The 17,662-nt window shown below is 41.4% G+C and overlaps 1 protein-coding gene across 2 annotated transcripts; it reads right to left on the bottom strand.

The window, feature by feature from the left end:
* LOC110508314 (death-associated protein kinase 3) lies at positions 1–14,170 on the bottom strand. 2 transcript variants are annotated; one of them, XM_021588742.2, is made up of 11 exons: positions 14,015–14,170; positions 12,594–12,689; positions 7,805–8,026; positions 7,134–7,272; positions 5,459–5,588; positions 5,085–5,133; positions 4,941–4,967; positions 4,487–4,639; positions 4,208–4,253; positions 2,174–2,385; positions 1–2,013 (listed from the first exon to the last, which is right to left on the bottom strand). In XM_021588742.2, exons 2-11 carry the CDS (start codon positions 12,653–12,655, stop codon positions 1,698–1,700), a joined length of 1,356 nt encoding a protein of 451 aa, XP_021444417.1. In that variant the 5' UTR covers positions 12,656–12,689; positions 14,015–14,170; the 3' UTR covers positions 1–1,697. The 2 variants fall into 2 exon arrangements, with proteins under 2 accessions (XP_021444417.1, XP_021444418.1); XM_021588743.2 differs by lacking the exon at positions 14,015–14,170 and adding an exon at positions 13,855–13,997.
* Positions 14,171–17,662: the final 3,492 nt, after the last annotated feature.

Below are 17,662 nucleotides of genomic sequence, written 5' to 3'. Positions count from 1 at the left end.
TTAAGCTACATGTATTTAAGCTTGTTTATTTAAAACACAAACCTGTCTAAAACTGTTCAAACCAATAAATACATACCAATTATACATTTTGCAAACATTAAAATAATTCAGTGGGAGATAGTTTGGAACACTGCTGTATTCTTAAGTGCAAATGAGAATATTAAACGAGGGAATTACACAGTATATAGGGTTCTATAGTTTTATGGTGAACATGGAATGTGATGCATAGATTTAATGACTAACTCGTGGAATGTCTGAAGTGTGTGGGTTATTATGGTCGTAATGAAAAAATATATATGTTTTATACTTTACATAGTTTAACATCATGCAGATCATTTGGGAAGAATCTTATGTACAATAGTTGTACTCAAACGGGGCAGTTTCCCAGACACAGATTAAGCCTGGTCCTGGGCTAAAAACCAAATTCAATGTACAACTTCCATTGAGCATGTTTTTATCCAGGAAACTGGCCCAAAGCGTTTTGAGGGACAGCAACTAAGCCTGTATTTTCACTAACATGTCTAACCATTACTACAAATTTGTTTTTGCTTATGTATAGGCAATAAGGTGTTCTATATCCAGGCACAGCGTACAAAGAGCAAAACAGGTTTATACAATCTATATATTTTAAGACTACTCTCTCCTTAGGTAAGACAGCTATAGTGTTTGCATTTGTTTCATTTGCATCACAGTACAACAAGTCAGCTGAGTGACATATGGTATAGAATAGATAGCCTACTGTCAATAAGATGAAGTACTGAGATCTCCCTATAATACATCAACATGAATTTCCTGTTATTTCTGTGCAATTTGTACTATGTTGTTACTTATAACAGTCAGCTGTGAATGATACATGTTATGATTGCGTACTTAAAATTGACATACCAAGCCAGACTAAGGCTGTCACACAGGTGCATATACCATGTATTTCTTCAACTATGGAGCTTAAAACTCTTTAGGAAAATGATTGCCGGTGCAGAAAACCAAATCATAACCAAATATACTGCAAAAACGAACAGCGTATTTTACAATGTGTCAGTATTGCGTATAACAATCAAAATCCTTATCTTCAACATTAAACATTTATTTAGAAAATGTATTATTAAACACATATTTTGTTGACCGAACATATTCATAATAAGGACTCTACGTTGCTAGTTCTCTCCATACAAAGTGATACAGGAGGAGTAACCTTTTTCCCAATCAAATGTGTGTGAGGGGCAGCATGGATTATGATCGGGGGCCCAGCGTTTTCTCTAACCCGAAGAACTCTGGACCCTCATTCTGAATCTGATGACAGCTGGTGTAGAATATGTGCCCTGTTCGTGCCACAAACACACAGACAAAGAAGAAGCTGAGAGTGCAGAAGCAGAGTAATGTCTGTGATTCCAACAACCACACCAACACCAGAAAAACTCTGAGAGCTGGTGTACATGTACTGTCCTGACTGTACCATACACACACACAGACATGGACATAGTAGGAAGTAAGCTGAGAACTAGAATAATGTAATTCAGTGACTCCAGCCCCAGCCCGGTAGGACTTTGCCTATCGGCCATGACCAGACCGCCCTAGAAAGAAGAAACTGAAGAGCGTAGATTCAGACTAATGTCAGTGATTCTATGAGAATAATGTCATTGATTCTAGAAGGCAGGCCAGGCTCAGGACTATTCTACAAGCCAAGCTGGAGCCAGGTCTCAGGGCATGACCAGACTGTCTTTCTCCCTCTCTATCCCTCTGACCAGCTCCTCCACCCAGCGCACCTCCGACGCCACCTGCTCCGCCAGGACCTCGTAGCGGTTCTCCAGGCGCCCAAACGTCCTCTTGAGTGCGTTAGCAGCCAGCATGGCGGCGCGGGCATCCTCCTGACTCTGCCTGCGCTGGGCCTGGGTACACTGCAGAGCCTGGCGGATGTGATCCAGGTTGCTGGCGATGCTCTGGTTCTCCTCCTTGTACCAGCCCTCCTTCTCCTCATAGATAGAGAGTAGAGCAGCCACGTCCTCCTGACATGACCTTTGAGAAGAGAGGGGGATGTTAGCATGAATGGATAGATTTATTGTTGTACCCAACTAGAACGGCTTTATATGAGTTTTTAATAATCACTAATTAATTAATCTGCCCATTCATTGAATCATCCATCCATCCCTCCGTTTACCCCCCTCCCCCCCCCTACCTCTGGTTGTGCTCCAGGTCTCTCAGCCCCTCCTCGGCAGCAGCGATCTCCTCCAGCACCTGGGAGAAGCGTTCAAAGTTGACGTAGGTGTTGTTGGGGGGCATGGAGGAGTGGGACTTGATGGTGTACTCCTTTAGACGCGTTGTCTTCAGGCGCCTGCGCTCCGGCTTCTTTCCGCTCTCCTCCTGGCGCACGTTTCGCCTCTTGATCACCTGGGAGGGGGTTTAATGGATAGTAGATAAAAGTGTGTGGGGGGGTGCTCAATTATTTTGTCTGGCCAAAAAACATCAGTATAATGGGTGCTATAAGCCAGCAGTTGCATATATTTTTTTTGGGGGGGGGTTAGTGATATACAGTGCCTTGCGAAAGTATTCGGCCCCCTTGAACTTTGCGACCTTTTGCCACATTTCAGGCTTCAAACATAAATATATAAAACTGTATTTTTTTGTGAAGAATCAACAACAAGTGGGACACAATCATGAAGTGGAACGACATTTATTGGATATTTCAAACTTTTTTAACAAATCAAAAACTGAAAAATTGGGCGTGCAAAATTATTCAGCCCCCTTAAGTTAATACTTTGTAGCGCCACCTTTTGCTGCGATTACAGCTGTAAGTCGCTTGGGGTATGTCTCTATCAGTTTTGCACATCGAGAGACTGAAATTATTTCCCATTCCTCCTTGCAAAACAGCTCGAGCTCAGTGAGGTTGGATGGAGAGCATTTGTGAACAGCAGTTTTCAGTTCTTTCCACAGATTCTCGATTGGATTCAGGTCTGGACTTTGACTTGGCCATTCTAACACCTGGATATGTTTATTTTTGAACCATTCCATTGTAGATTTTGCTTTATGTTTTGGATCATTGTCTTGTTGGAAGACAAATCTCGGTCCCAGTCTCAGGTCTTTTGCAGACTCCATCAGGTTTTCTTCCAGAATGGTCCTGTATTTGGCTCCATCCATCTTCCCATCAATTTTAACCATCTTCCCTGTCCCTGCTGAAGAAAAGCAGGCCCAAACCATGATGCTGCCACCACCATGTTTGACAGTGGGGGTGGTGTGTTCAGCTGTGTTGCTTTTACGCCAAACATAACGTTTTGCATTGTTGCCAAAAAGTTCAATTTTGGTTTCATCTGACCAGAGCACCTTCTTCCACATGTTTGGTGTGTCTCCCAGGTGGCTTGTGGCAAACTTTAAACAACACTTTTTATGGATATCTTTAAGAAATGGCTTTCTTCTTGCCACTCTTCCATAAAGGCCAGATTTGTGCAATATACGACTGATTGTTGTCCTATGGACAGAGTCTCCCACCTCAGCTGTAGATCTCTGCAGTTCATCCAGAGTGATCATGGGCCTCTTGGCTGCATCTCTGATCAGTCTTCTCCTTGTATGAGCTGAAAGTTTAGAGGGACGGCCAGGTCTTGGTAGATTTGCAGTGGTCTGATACTCCTTCCATTTCAATATTATCGCTTGCACAGTGCTCTTTGGGATGTTTAAAGCTTGGGAAATCTTTTTGTATCCAAATCCGGCTTTAAACTTCTTCACAACAGTATCTCGGACCTGCCTGGTGTGTTCCTTGTTCTTCATGATGCTCTCTGCGCTTTTAACGGACCTCTGAGACTATCACAGTGCAGGTGCATTTATACGGAGACTTGATTACACACAGGTGGATTGTATTTATCATCATTAGTCATTTAGGTCAACATTGGATCATTCAGAGTTCCTCACTGAACCTCTGGAGAGAGTTTGCTGCACTGAAAGTAAAGGGGCTGAATAATTTTGCACGCCCAATTTTTCAGTTTTTGATTTGTTAAAAAAGTTTAAAATATCCAATAAATGTCGTTCCCCTTCAGGATTGTGTCCCACTTGTTGTTGATTCTTCACAAAAAAATACAGTTTTATATCTTTATGTTTGAAGCCTGAAATGTGGCAAAAGGTCGCAAAGTTCAAGGGGGCCGAATACTTTCGCAAGGCACTGTAGTTTGGGGATTACTGATATGTGAGGTACAGTATGTATGAGATGGTGAAAGGTACCTACCTTGATCCAGGGATGCTGAAGGCTGTCATCGATGGTCATTCTCTTCCTGGAAGAAGCATTGTTAAATGATTAGAGATGAAAATCAATCTCATTTCTTCCTTACTTTTATGCTTTAGTATTTGCAGTTCTAACATTGGTGCAACAAGGTACAAACCTTTATTTCTTGCTCGGGTCCCTAAGATAATATGCTATTAAAAAAGACAGACAAAGTACATGGTTCTTGTGTATGTTGTGTTAAGCATTCCCTGGCATATTCCGTCCAGCGTAAACCAGGCTTACTTGGGATCCTTGACCAGCAGCCGTCTGATGAAGTCCTTGGCCAACTCACTAGTGTTGCTGAAGTACTCCTCGTCAAAGTCATAGTTGACTGCTGAGATGTTGGTCAGAGTCTCCTGCTTGGTCTCCCCCAGGAACGGAGAGGCACCACTCAACCTGAGGACCAACAGACAGCATGGTGAGAACACAATAAGAACACTCAACAGGAGGTAAAACAGTAGTACTGTATCATGTCATCTTTCAGGTCATGGCCAAACGTTATACACAGTAGATTGGCTTTCTTGCTATATCATCATTTTGATGATGGAATTACTGAGAAATACGTGTCACTTCTAGAGTTGTCATTTGTAATGCAAAAATGTGTGTAGATTTGAAATAATTTAACATAACACTGTTTAATATTGCTCAACTGACTGTATGAAAAGAGACAACCATTATAATGTGAACAAGTACTTACAGAATGTATGTGATAACTCCAATACTCCTGGAGACAAAAGGGACAAAACTTAGTGAGATTTACCCTCAGAGAGAAACAACAGTAACAACAAGAAAACATTCTCAAAATCATAAAAAACATTTAAATGATCTTAGTCCATTTTACCACATGTCAGCCTCCAGGCCTAGCAGTTCATAGTTGACTATCTCTGGAGCTGTAAAACAAGCAGCATCAACACCAGCATCACTTTAAAGCTTTAATTCAACCCAGATGGTCGTCAAGGACATCAACAGACCTCCACTAAATAAGATAAATGTCAAAGAATATTTTCCCCATGTGGGCATACCATAACAATAACATTTCTGGACAGACATTTTATGGATACTGTATGTCTTTCATAGGAATAAGGAATTTATTTTTTCCAAAGGGAATCCAAACCCGAAGTGAAAAGAATCAATTTGAAAATAAAAGCCGTACTAATGCCGTTAAAAAAACTGTTCATGGCTCTTTTGGTCTTGAGCGGTAGAAGAGGGTCTCACCAACGAACTCTGGCGTTCCGAAGATGTTTTTAAACTCGTTCCCAGCTTTGATTTGATGAGCGATGCCGAAGTCGATGAGTTTGATCCTGGGGTTGGGAACATTCTTATCCAGCAGCATAATGTTCTCCGGCTGCAACAAAAACAAACAAGCATTCCATAATACAAGTTAGAAGAGAATGGATACACTACAGATGTTTTGAAATATAATAACAACGTCATATGTCGAAAATAAATAACTGACCTGAATGATTATTACTATTATTATAATATCCTAAACAGTATACTATCATGGTACACTACATGACCAAAAGTATGTGGACACCTGCTTGTCAAACATCTCATTCCAAAATCATGGGAATGGAGCTTGTCTCCCCTTTTCTGCTATAACAGCCTCCACTCTTCTGGGAAGGCTTTCCACTAGATGTTGGAACATTGCTGCGGGGACTTGCTTCCATTCTGATGTTGGGCGATTAGGCCTGGCTCGCAGTCGGCGTTCCAATTAATCCAAAAGGCGTTAGATGGGGTTGCGGTCAGGGCTCTGTCCAGGCCAGTCAAGTTCTTCCACACCGATCTCAACAAACCATTTCTGTATGGCCTTCCCCAAACTGTTGCCACAGAGTTGGAAGCACAGAATCGTCTAGAATGTCATTGTATTCTTCAGTGTAAATATTTCCCTTCACTGAAACTAAGGGACCTAGCCCGAACAATGAAAAACAGTCCCAGGCCATTATTCCTCATCCACCAAACTTTACAGTTGGCCCTATGCATTGGGGCAGGTAGCGTTCTCCTGGCATCCGCCAAACCCAGATTAGTCCGTTGGACTGCCAGATGGTAAAGCGTGATTCATCACTCCAGAGAACGCATTTCCACTGCTCTGGAGTCCAATGGCAGCGAGCTTTAGACCACTCCAGCCGACGCTTGGCATTGCGCATGGTGATCTTAGGCTTGTGTGTGGCTGCTCTGGCATGGAAACCCATTTCATGAAGCTCCAGACAAACAGTTATTGTGCTGACGTTGCTTCCAGAGGCAGTTTGCAACTCGGAAGTGAGTGTTGCAACCGTGGACAGAAGAGTTTTACCCGCTACAGTACTCGGCAGTCCCATTCTGTGAGCTTGTGTGGCCTACCACTTTGCAGCTGAGCCGTTGTTGTTCCTAGACGTTTCCACTTCACAACAACAGCCCTTACAGTTGACCAGAGCAGCTCTAGCAGGGCAGAAATCTGACAAACTGCTTGTTGGAAAGATGGCATCCTATGACGGTGCCACGTTGAAAGTCACTGAACTATTCAGTAAGACCATTCTACTTCCAATGTTTGCATGGCTGATTGCATGGCTGTGTACTCGATTTTATACATCTGTCAGCAACGGGTGTGGCTGAAATAGCCGAATCTACTAATTTGAAGGTGTGTCCACATAATTTTGTATATATAGTGTATGTGTTTAATAAGGATGACTGTTGAAAACACCAGCCTGGATGGTGTTCACTAGGCACTAGAGACAACCTGGACTTAAGAATAAGAAGTGTATTCCATTGCAAAATGTTTTTCGTTGAACATGACCCTGGTTTACCCAGCTCCGCAGCCTACAGTCCACTTTGAGATCAAAGTGCGCGATGCGTTTGGAGTGTGGCACTGCAGGTAGTAGACCCCGTCCGGGATCTGTGTGTGTGTGTGTACCTTGAGGTCAAAGTGAGCTATGCATTTGGAGTGCAGGTAGTGGACCCCATCCAGGATCTGTTTGAGGAACTGTGTGGCAGCCTCCTCTGTTAAAGACTCCTTCTCTGCCAAGAAGTCAAACAGCTCCCCCCCAGACACCCTGAAACACAACATAAACAGATGAATCTCTAAAACAACACACACAACTAGCATCTCAACAGAACCACATCAGGATGTTTTGGGATTTTTCACTTAACAAGAGAGCAGGAACAGAATGTCACACAGGCTAATTTGAACCCAGGTTTGTGGCCGTATGTATAAAATGTCTCAGAGTATTGTGCTGTTCTAGGATCACGTCCCCATATCTATGTTTTTTCTTTCTTTTTTTATTGAACCTTTATTTAACTAGGCAAGTCAGTTAACAACAAAATCTTATTTACAACGACGGCATAGGAACAGTGGGTTCTGAACAGTGCCTTGTTCAGGGGCAGAACGACAGATTTTTACCTCGTCAGCTCGGGGATTCTATCTAGCAACCATTTGGTTACTGGCCCAATGCTCTAACCACCAGGCTACCTGCCGCCCCTATCTCATGAATTGTGATTTTTTAAAGACAAAACTGATCCTAGATCAGAATTTCTACTCTGACATTATTTATGAATATGACCCTGGTATCATCTAGTCTCCCTTACAGCTCCAGGATAAGGATGACGTCGGTCTTGTTCTCGAAGATGTCGTGTAGCGTTATGATGTTGCTGTGCTGGATCTCTCTCAGGATGTTCACCTCCCTCTCGATCTCCTCGCGGCTAACGCCACGGCGGCTAGACGACAGGCGACGCTTCTTGATGAATTTGGCGGCGTACTCAGAGCCAGAGGGCTTCTCTTTACACTTCCGTACGATGGCAAACTGTCCGCTGAGGGGAGGGGGGAAATGACATCATGAGAATGATGATACAAAGTAAAACATGAACATAGAATACACAGGAAAGAGTGACTGGGCCACAATCAGATAGCTCTCTAGGAAAATCCCGATTTGAAGCAATATACCAATCTTGACTACAGATTGTATAGGCTCGTGTTCAGTGGCTGCATTGCAACACACTGGCTGGCAGGTTCATAACTTTGATGTAATAAGATGAAGACCATTAGCAAATGTAAAGTGGGTGACAAAAAAAATCTAAAATCACCCAACATTTGATTTAGCGCATGATAATGCTATAGGAAGAAGAAGCTATGAAGGCTGCATTCCAGAGAGTGAATCCGTTCCTAACGGAATGTCTTAGGTTATTGTGTGTCTGCAAAGAAATGCATTTTCTGCTCTGCCATTTAATGTATGTCTGCAAGCCCTTTCCCAGGAGTCTAAACAAAAATAAATCCTATGACTGAAACTTAAAGACGTTCACCAGTGACTTTTGAACTTTTACTGTTCAAAAGTGTATAAGTATAAAAGTATACAGTAAAGTGCACACTAAAGCATTTTTTTTTTTTAAATCACAAAATAGTGTTTTTTAGACAACTGCAAATTTCAAGGAGTAGGGCATTCAAGGAGTTGTTTTGATGGGAAGTCGTGATGTCACCGGCCTGTAAGAAAGTCTATGACCATCATGCTTTTAGGGAAAAATTATAATTTTGTACATGTATTTAACTGAGCTTGACCAATCCCAGTCCCTTTTCTTAGGGGGTCCGTGGTCCTCCCTGGGATCATTGTTATGTAGAAGGTCTGAGAAGCTTTTTAAAAAGGACATTCTACTCCAACATTAATGAAAATAAAATGACGCTGATACCATCTAGAATATAATTTCCACCTCCAGAAATGAGTGAAATAACATATTGGTGAAACATTGAAAAAAAAACATTGGACCATGCATATAGCCCATGGTCTATATTATCAGATGTGCTATTAGCAATAGGCATTATCACCTGTTGCTCAACTGATGCAAAATAGTGTCTATAAAATGTACAGGAGTGATTTTAAAATGAAAATATTTGTGGGGCAAACTCAATCAACAAAGCTCATAGGCATCGAAACCAGTACACTACACTGACTACACATTGAATCACATAAATGAGTTTTGAGCCACAGACAAACGTTATAACATGGGTTATTATCAGTTTATGGCTACTTCCCATATCTTTAGCTCTTATTGCACAGAAGACCACGGTAGTCCAGCAGACTTTTCTTGTGTAAACGAGCTAGTAATCTGTCTGCAATATTCTGTGTCTGCCTGCCTGTTATAAAGGGCCCCGGTTAACAACATGCAACTATTCTCTTGCTCAATCTATTGCACACTTCCATCAAAGATATGTATAACTAACCCTTATTTTACATGTGGTTCCATGCCTAATACAGTCTGCCATCAAACATCAACTATAATGCATGTAGCCTATAGGATATTATAGCTAGCCTACGTCAAAACAAATGTTAGCAACTGCTACATGATCCACCACCAACCACTCGACCTGAATCTCATTTTCCAGCATGCTTTATTTTATTGGATGGACATATTTTAAAGTTTAGGTGAATAATGAGCACCAGGCGTTCTATACACATTTCCTTCATAATACTAAAGGTAGAAAATTATTTTCTAGGACATAACTAAGCTACATAGCTACGCTACCTAGCTTAAAGACGTGGAAACAGCGTGTGGTAATCAACTAGCTAGCTATGAAGTTGACACATCAGTCCAGAGTTAACGGGCACAAGACGTTGGTTTATCTTTGGCCAATGACAATGAGCCTTATTGGGCGGGAACTTCTACCTTAAACCAATGGAGCACCGAAGAGGGGCTTTCGTCACCCCATACAGAACCAATCAGTCAATATAATCGAGAACAATCATTGTATCAGGTGCACCCTGCTTTTGCTGGCTAGCTCTCCCAGCAGGTGCTGCGGGGACGTAGTGTCCTCATGAGTGACAGCACCCTGAGCCAATCACGTACAACCAGAGAAGATAAACGACACCTGTACTACCAGTCAAAAGTTTTAGAACACCTCCATTTTTCCAGTTTTTATTGGGTTATAGGGTTTATCTGTCTTCCTTTGTTAATGTCCTTTTTCTCGACATTATGATAGCAATATACTACTTTCTTGCAGTACAATATTGTCCAAATAATGCTTAAGAGGGTGTAGTAACACAGTCTGTTCCAACACTGCTTTTATACAGACAGGGGGTTTGTACGGGTTTGTATCAACAAAAGTTGGGAGACCTGTAGGAATTGTTAACATCAACCTTCAAGGCTTAATTTACTTCCATTTCTGCAGATCAGCTGTAAGTTGTTAACCCATTACTTGTTCCCTGAAAAAGGCCTTTAAAAAAAATATAACTCTGAAATGTAAATTATTTTTTCAGCTTTTGGTAACCTAAACTTTTTTTAAAACCTCTGGCAGTTTACCGCTTACCTTTGTACCATTTCAGGTTATTCACTGGACTTGAACTGCTTAAATTTCTATAAAAAATGGAAAGGTGGGGGTGTTCTAAAGCTTTTGACTGGTAGTGTACACACAGTACTTTCTCTGTCTGCCCCTCCACCACAGAAAGCACAGAGCGAGGCTGAGACAGCTGCATTTTGGAGATGAAAATGTACCAAAACAAACAGAGACAATGGGAAAGCGAACACATATGCTTTATTAGATAAAGCAATTTTCTAAAATAAAATAAAATAGTTTGCCAACTGATTTATTGTCGTGACATGAAATAACAGAATTGCATGCAAATCTGCTGGAGCCCCACCTGCCCCATGTGATGCATCACCACTGAAAATGTACGTAGGCTAAAGCATGGCGTTTGTCCCTTTACATTTACCCCATTGGACACAACATCCTGATTGTTATTATAAATGAATTATTATTATTCACTACCCACATTTTTTGTTGTTGTTTCTATTACGAAGTAGGCCTATGTCATTGCCCTTTTAAGAAACAATTGCCCCTTTAAGAGCTCTGTTATGCAGCTGCCCCTAACATGCTTGTAACTACATTTGTCAAAACATACCACTTGCGCAATTGAAGGAGTAGAGAAATAAATGTGGTAGCAATGGAAAACTGTGATTCCCTCTTTTTTTTTAGGCCAAAACTGCTTTCAAATTACATTTGCCAAAAGTGCTTTTAAAAGTGTTAATGTGATTGCATTAAGAATTATTGTGCATTGACTGCTTGCCAGAATACATGTTTCCCTGTAGGCTTCACACCACTGTTTGAATTGAGCGCTGCGGTGGTGCGCATTATAGACTATTTAATTCCCTTCATCTGAACGTTGGAGTGTCAGCAACAATCATTCATGTCAGTTCAGTGTACACAGCTTAACAGAAAAAATAAAATACTTAAGAAAACATTTATTTGGGAATATATTTTGTAGAACAGCTTCTCTGTATTAGGCAATGTCACCCCCCTCCCCCCCATTTTTATTTTATTGCGGTTCTACATTGATCTCAAAAATAACCTCTCCAGAATCCAAATGATGGAAATCCGTCACAGGAGAACATTAACTCCTGCAGTTTCCTGAGCAAACTTAGTCTCCCCTACTCTCACAGTAAGTCTAAACCTAGAGGCATGGACAGAAAATAAATGCCCAAATTCCTCACTCCTCCCCAACTCATGGCTGTCCTACCTTATCTGTTGACTGAAACCAGACTGTGGCACTTCTCTTCTCCATAGGATACCTGAGATTTAACAATAACATGTTCTTCCTGCACTCCCCTTTCTCACTCAGTAGATTTCCATTACCCTCAGTTCTAATATGGTAACATGAATAAGGATACTTCAAGTTTAGAAGTTAGTACCCAACACAATTATGTAATTCTTCTGCTGCAACACTGTAGCAAAAAACCCTACTTCCATATAAAGCACTATGTTCAAGTAGTGCGCTATGAAGGGAATAGGGTGCCATTTGAGATGAAGTCAGGTTTTAATCCTCTACAAGCACATGACTCATTCTATTGCTCTAGCTCTGTTTAGTTTACAAGGACTTGCTAAAAACAGAGCTTGTATAACAAGGCAGAGTGCAATGCAGTTTAATAAACAGTCCCACAAATACACTGGGGATGTGCCAATGGATGTTTTCCTCCTGCTATGCATTTTCAAGTTAAATAAGTGGTATTATACTGGTATATCAATTATGAGAGTCAAACAACGGATTCTATATTAAAAAGATTGGAGAAATTGTGTTTCACTTCACATGCAAGCGAGAACGAAAAGGTGATAAGAGATCTGCATTATTCTACCACCTCATTGAAAACATATTCATTAGTAGGCATACTTGATTGAAACTGTCTGATGTGCTGGGTAGGCCAGGTTTAGAGTTTACCTCACTCGCCCTGAATTGCGAACTCTACCCACTGATGCACCGGGCAAGCTGAATCAAGTCAAGGCTAGTATCATCCAGCAAAACAGTATCACACAAACACGTCCGATCTTGAAAAAGCAGAAGAATCTGTGCGCTCTCAGATAGTAATAGTAGTTAGCCCTACAGATGTCAGAACTAACCTCCCCAGCTCCTCCCCCATATCGTAGAACACCTCCACATCCTCTTGCCTGAAGCCAGCCATGGGTTGCTGCTGAGAGAAGCTGTCTTGAATCACACTGAAATACAGAAGAGGGGGAACAAAATAGTTTTAGTAACTACCAGAGAAAGAGCACAAAGACCAATATCATAACAATGACAGATGAATGTTGACATGAGCAGAAATGCCTAAATGAACTACAGGATTGATTGTTATAGACATTTTATAGCAACATTAGGTGGCAGTGATAATAAAATCAGCTCAAACAAACACATACAGTATGGATTTATGACAGCCCGCACATTCCCCCACCAAAAAGATAATCAAGGACAACAACCACCCGAGCCACTGCCTGTTCACATCGCTACTATCCAAAAGGCGAGGTCAGTACAGGTGCATCAAAGCTGGGACAGAGAGACTGAAAAACAGCTTCTATCTCAAGGCCACCAGACAGCAACCACTAACTCAGAGGGGCTGGTGCCTACATTGAGACCCAATCACTGGCCACTTTAATAAATGGATCACTAGTCACTTTAAACACTGCCACTTTAAATAATGTTTACATATCGTACATTACTCATATCACATGTATATACTGTATTTTATACCAGCTATTGCACCTTGCCTTTGCTGCTCGGCCATCACTCGTCCATATTTGTATATGTACATATTCTCATTCACCCCTTTAGATTTGTGTGTATTAGGTAGTAGTGTGGGAATTGATAGATTACTTGTTAGATATTACTGCACTGTCAGAAACTAGAAGCACAAGTATTTCGCTACACACGCATTAACATCTGCTAACCATGTGTGTGTGACCAATACATTTGATTTGATCCAACAACACCAGCAGTGGCCGTCCATATTTGGCCGAAGTCAACACAGCAGGCTGATGTCGATGTATTAGTCAGTCATACTTACGTCATATTCTTCCACTACCTAGCAGATTAAAGGCTCTCAACAGGTTTTAACATGACATTAGATAACCATTTGCTAACTTCTGCTATCAAGAAAAAAACATTTAGATTTGTTAAATAGGCAAAACAAAACAAGCAAAACAAATCTTGCAGACTATGTCTGTCCACTTAGTCCAGAAGAAAATAGCTCACCAGCAAACCTAGCTAAAACACGGGACTGATATGACAATGGGCCAAATCGATAACTATTCATAACATTTAAGCTATAGCAACAATTTGACAAAACTATTACATTGTATCTAGTTAACTTGCTAGCTGCTAACTTACATTAGCCAGTCTTGCTATCCAATTTAGCAATCGCTGCATGCTAGCTGTGCTTGTCATACACACGGTCGGCATTCGAAGCAAACGCTAACGTTTGTGTAAAATGGCACTTTTATTTAAAAAATTATGTAATTTAATCACAATAATATAGACAGCTACCTACATTATAACGTTAACTGGCTACGGGTCCCGCATTCGTCTCCGGAGTCAAAGGTGGTTGAAGATAATTACAGCATGTTCAATATCAGGATGGACCATATGGCATGAGGGGCTCCTGATGACTGGATGGATAGGTATCCCACCAGGCATTCAGCCCATTTTTAAAATAACTTAATTATACATTTCTGCTCCAACTTTCACCTTTCCGATATTTGGCGTTCTCAGAATCCAACTTAATTTTTTTTTTATTGGTTTAACTAGCGACAGGCAATTCAAATATAGAAATTATTATTGGTTGGTATCTTCCAATTTTATGAATCTTGTCAGTGAATGTAGTATTTCTTCATCTCCTCTGACAGACCATTGTTCCATTATTCTTTTGATAATGACAAAGAGATTTTCTAAAACATATTGAACATTTCATTATTTTATTTGAAAGAATGAGTCATTTTGTTTACAGTCTAAAGCTCTTATCAGAGAGACCTGTCTCGATTCTGCTCTTTCTCCTACTAACAAATGGGAAATGATTAAATTCAGAATTCGATGTCTTGCTGGCTACGGGTCCCGTAGCTACTGGTAAAATGCTAGTTCGGAAAAGATTCATCAAGCTCATGGATATTATTGTTGATATTAACAGGCTGAGCAATAAACTTGATTTAAATGAAAATGAAAAACCACAGCTTGCTAAAAGCCAACGTGAACGACATATACAACGATAAGGCACATGATGCCTTCATCCATTCAAAGGCCAAATGGATTGAAAAAGGTGAGAAAAAAAACATCTTATTTCTTTAATTTGGAGAAAAGTATGCATAGTAGGAATAGGATTTAATCCATTTATGTAAATGACACTATATCTGATGATTTTGAAGTGATTAATAAGAAAATACACTTTCTACTGTTCACTATATCAATGTCATCTTTGGGAAGGCAACTTGGATTCCTTTTTTGATTCCTTTAATAACTCTGTTTAGCCTATAGAAAAAAGGCTAAACAGGTGATTCTGATGTAGATATTACTGAGTTGGACCAAGCCATTAAACAAATGCCTATAGGTAAATCTTCTGGACTGGAATGGTGGTCTCCTGAATTCTATCAACATTTTTGGCCTGATATTAGAGAGTTATTGCTTTTGGTCTACAAAGAGGGTATTGCTAATGCTATCTTACCTCCTTCTTTGAGACAGGGACTAATAGTTCTTATACCCAAACCAAAGAAGGACTCTCTTTACCTGGACAATTGGAGACCAATCACATTGTTGGCAACTGACAATAAGTTACTAGCCCATGTCTATGTCAATAGGCTGAAACAAGGCCTTGATGATATAATCAGTGAAATTCAATCATCTTTCATTAAAGGAAGGAGTATTCATAACCAGGCCCAGCGCCACGAGGGTGCAAAGGGGGGCATTGCCCCCTTAGTTGGAATATTGTGCCCCCTCAGTTTTGTATCCATATTCTGTCCCACAATCTGCCCCCTCCGTCATGCCCAACCGATTTGTTGTGTATGCTTCATTCATACAATTCCCTTGCATGCATCATACGTATGTCATACACATTTTACCAGTTAAAAATAAACTAATTTTGATTGGCCTTCACATTTTGATTGGCCTTCAATTTGACGGTTTAGGTTTACTTTCAAAGTTACGTACTACGAAGAAAAAAAAACTTTCACCGCTCAGCTGGATGGAATTGAGCTAATGTTAACATTTAGGTAGGTAGCTGATAGCATGGTGGATACTAGAAAGTGGCTTCGCCAGGGCACAATGGCAGCATCGGATCAAAGCGGCGAGGAGGGAGAGAAGCCTGCCACAGAGGCCAAGGCCGCTGAGCTGACGCTAATCACCGAGGCCAAGGCCGTCGAGCCCAGCAGCAAAGGTACCTGCGCAACCATCTTGCAGCCTGGTGACATAGGAGGTAACCAACCCGAGGAGGGGCCTGCAGCCGCCAAGACCAAACCTAGCAGCAGCACACTGCCAGGTTAATACAAGCACCGACGCCTCCATTAGTGCCTGACGGCCTCGGTGATGAAGAGCCAGCGCGGGTTTGTCTGGGGAAATACCCAACCTGCCTGTACTGTGGGAGAAAACGGGCATTTTGTAGCGTGTGGTTCAAAGGCAGAGAGTGGCTGGAATATTCCTGCAAGGCAGATGCAGCTTTCTACTATCCTTGTTGAAAGTGTTACATCGGCTCCAATGCTAACACCGATAAGGCATTCACCCAAACTGGATATTGTCACGTTCTGACCTTTATTTTCCTTTGTTTTGCCTTTATTTAGTATGGTCAGGGTGTGAGTTGGGGTGGGCAGTCTATGTTTTGTGTATCTATGTTTTTCTATTTCTGTGTTCGGCCTAGTATGGTTCTCAATCAGAGGCAGGTGTTGTTAGTTGTCTCTGATTGAGAATCATACTTAGGTAGCCTGGGTTTCACTGTTGGTTTGTGGGTGTTTGTTTCCGTGTCTGTGTTTGTTTGCCACACGGTACTGTTTCGGTTATGTTCACGTTTTTGTATTAGTGTTCACGTTGAGTTTTTTTCATATTAAAAACATGGACACTTACCCCTCTGCATCTTGGTCCGATCCTTGCTACACCTCTTCAGAGGAAGAGGGGGAAAACCCTTACAGATATAATAACTGCCAGCATGCCATTGATAGCAACAAGGGACTGGGGAGGCACACATCAAGCAAAGAACATTTGAAATGCATGTTACTTTGGACAGAAAGACAAGCAAGGAATGCACAGGGAGCAGAGATTTCAACACCTGTTATTTCTGCACAGCTTGCAAGAAATCGTATGTATTTGGCATCGATTGTGGACATTGTGGAATTTCTTGCTGTTAATGAGCTTCCTCTCGGGAACTTTGGATGCAAGAGGGGAGGGGGGGGTGGACTATTCCTGGCAATGTTAGATTACACGCTCAGGAAAGACAAAGAACTTGCCTTAAGCACAATTCCCCACAATGCCACATACACATCTCATAACATCCAGAACGAAACATGAGTGAGGTAGTAGGTGATTCGTGGTACACACTTAAAGTGTATGGGACTAAAGACCCAACCCGGGTGCGAGAACACTTCAATTGTATTCCGTTAAGTGGGCGAAAACAACCGTGTTTGTGAGCGGCTACTATCAATGGCAACGAGTAAAGAATGTGCTGCTTTATCGCTGACTAACTTGGTCCTGTCAGTTAACAAATGTTAACGATTCTTAGTCAATGTTATGATGGCGCCAGTGTAACATGGGGGCATGCAAAAGGTAGTGCAGGACAAGCTGAATCGGGAAGTGCCGTATGTGCATTGCTTTAACCACTAGCTGCATTTAGTCATAGTGCACACTATGTCCTCTGAGGGTGCATTGGATGACTTTTTTAATGTGTGTAATTCCATTTACAAGTTCCTCAGGAAACAAACAATATACAGGAGAAAAACTGAAACTGGTCATCTGGCCACGGTGAGTGTCATTATTATAAAATCTCTGGACAGCATCTTCCATCTGCTCAGAGAAATCGAGAGTACCCGCTGCTACGGTACAGAGGTGCGACCTGAGGCTGTGGGCCTATTGAAAGCTGTTTCTGACCCGAGCTTCAGATTCATTGCCTTCATGGTTCACGCCTGCTCGATCCCCCTAACAAGTTACTTAAGGTTGAAGCAACTGA

The sequence above is a fragment of the Oncorhynchus mykiss genome, chromosome 28 (genome assembly GCF_013265735.2).
Source record: "Oncorhynchus mykiss isolate Arlee chromosome 28, USDA_OmykA_1.1, whole genome shotgun sequence".
In the NCBI taxonomy this organism is placed as follows: Eukaryota; Metazoa; Chordata; class Actinopteri; order Salmoniformes; family Salmonidae; genus Oncorhynchus; species Oncorhynchus mykiss.
The sequence above is the reverse complement of the archived record's forward strand: the minus strand, read 5'-3'. Positions and strand labels throughout refer to the sequence as shown.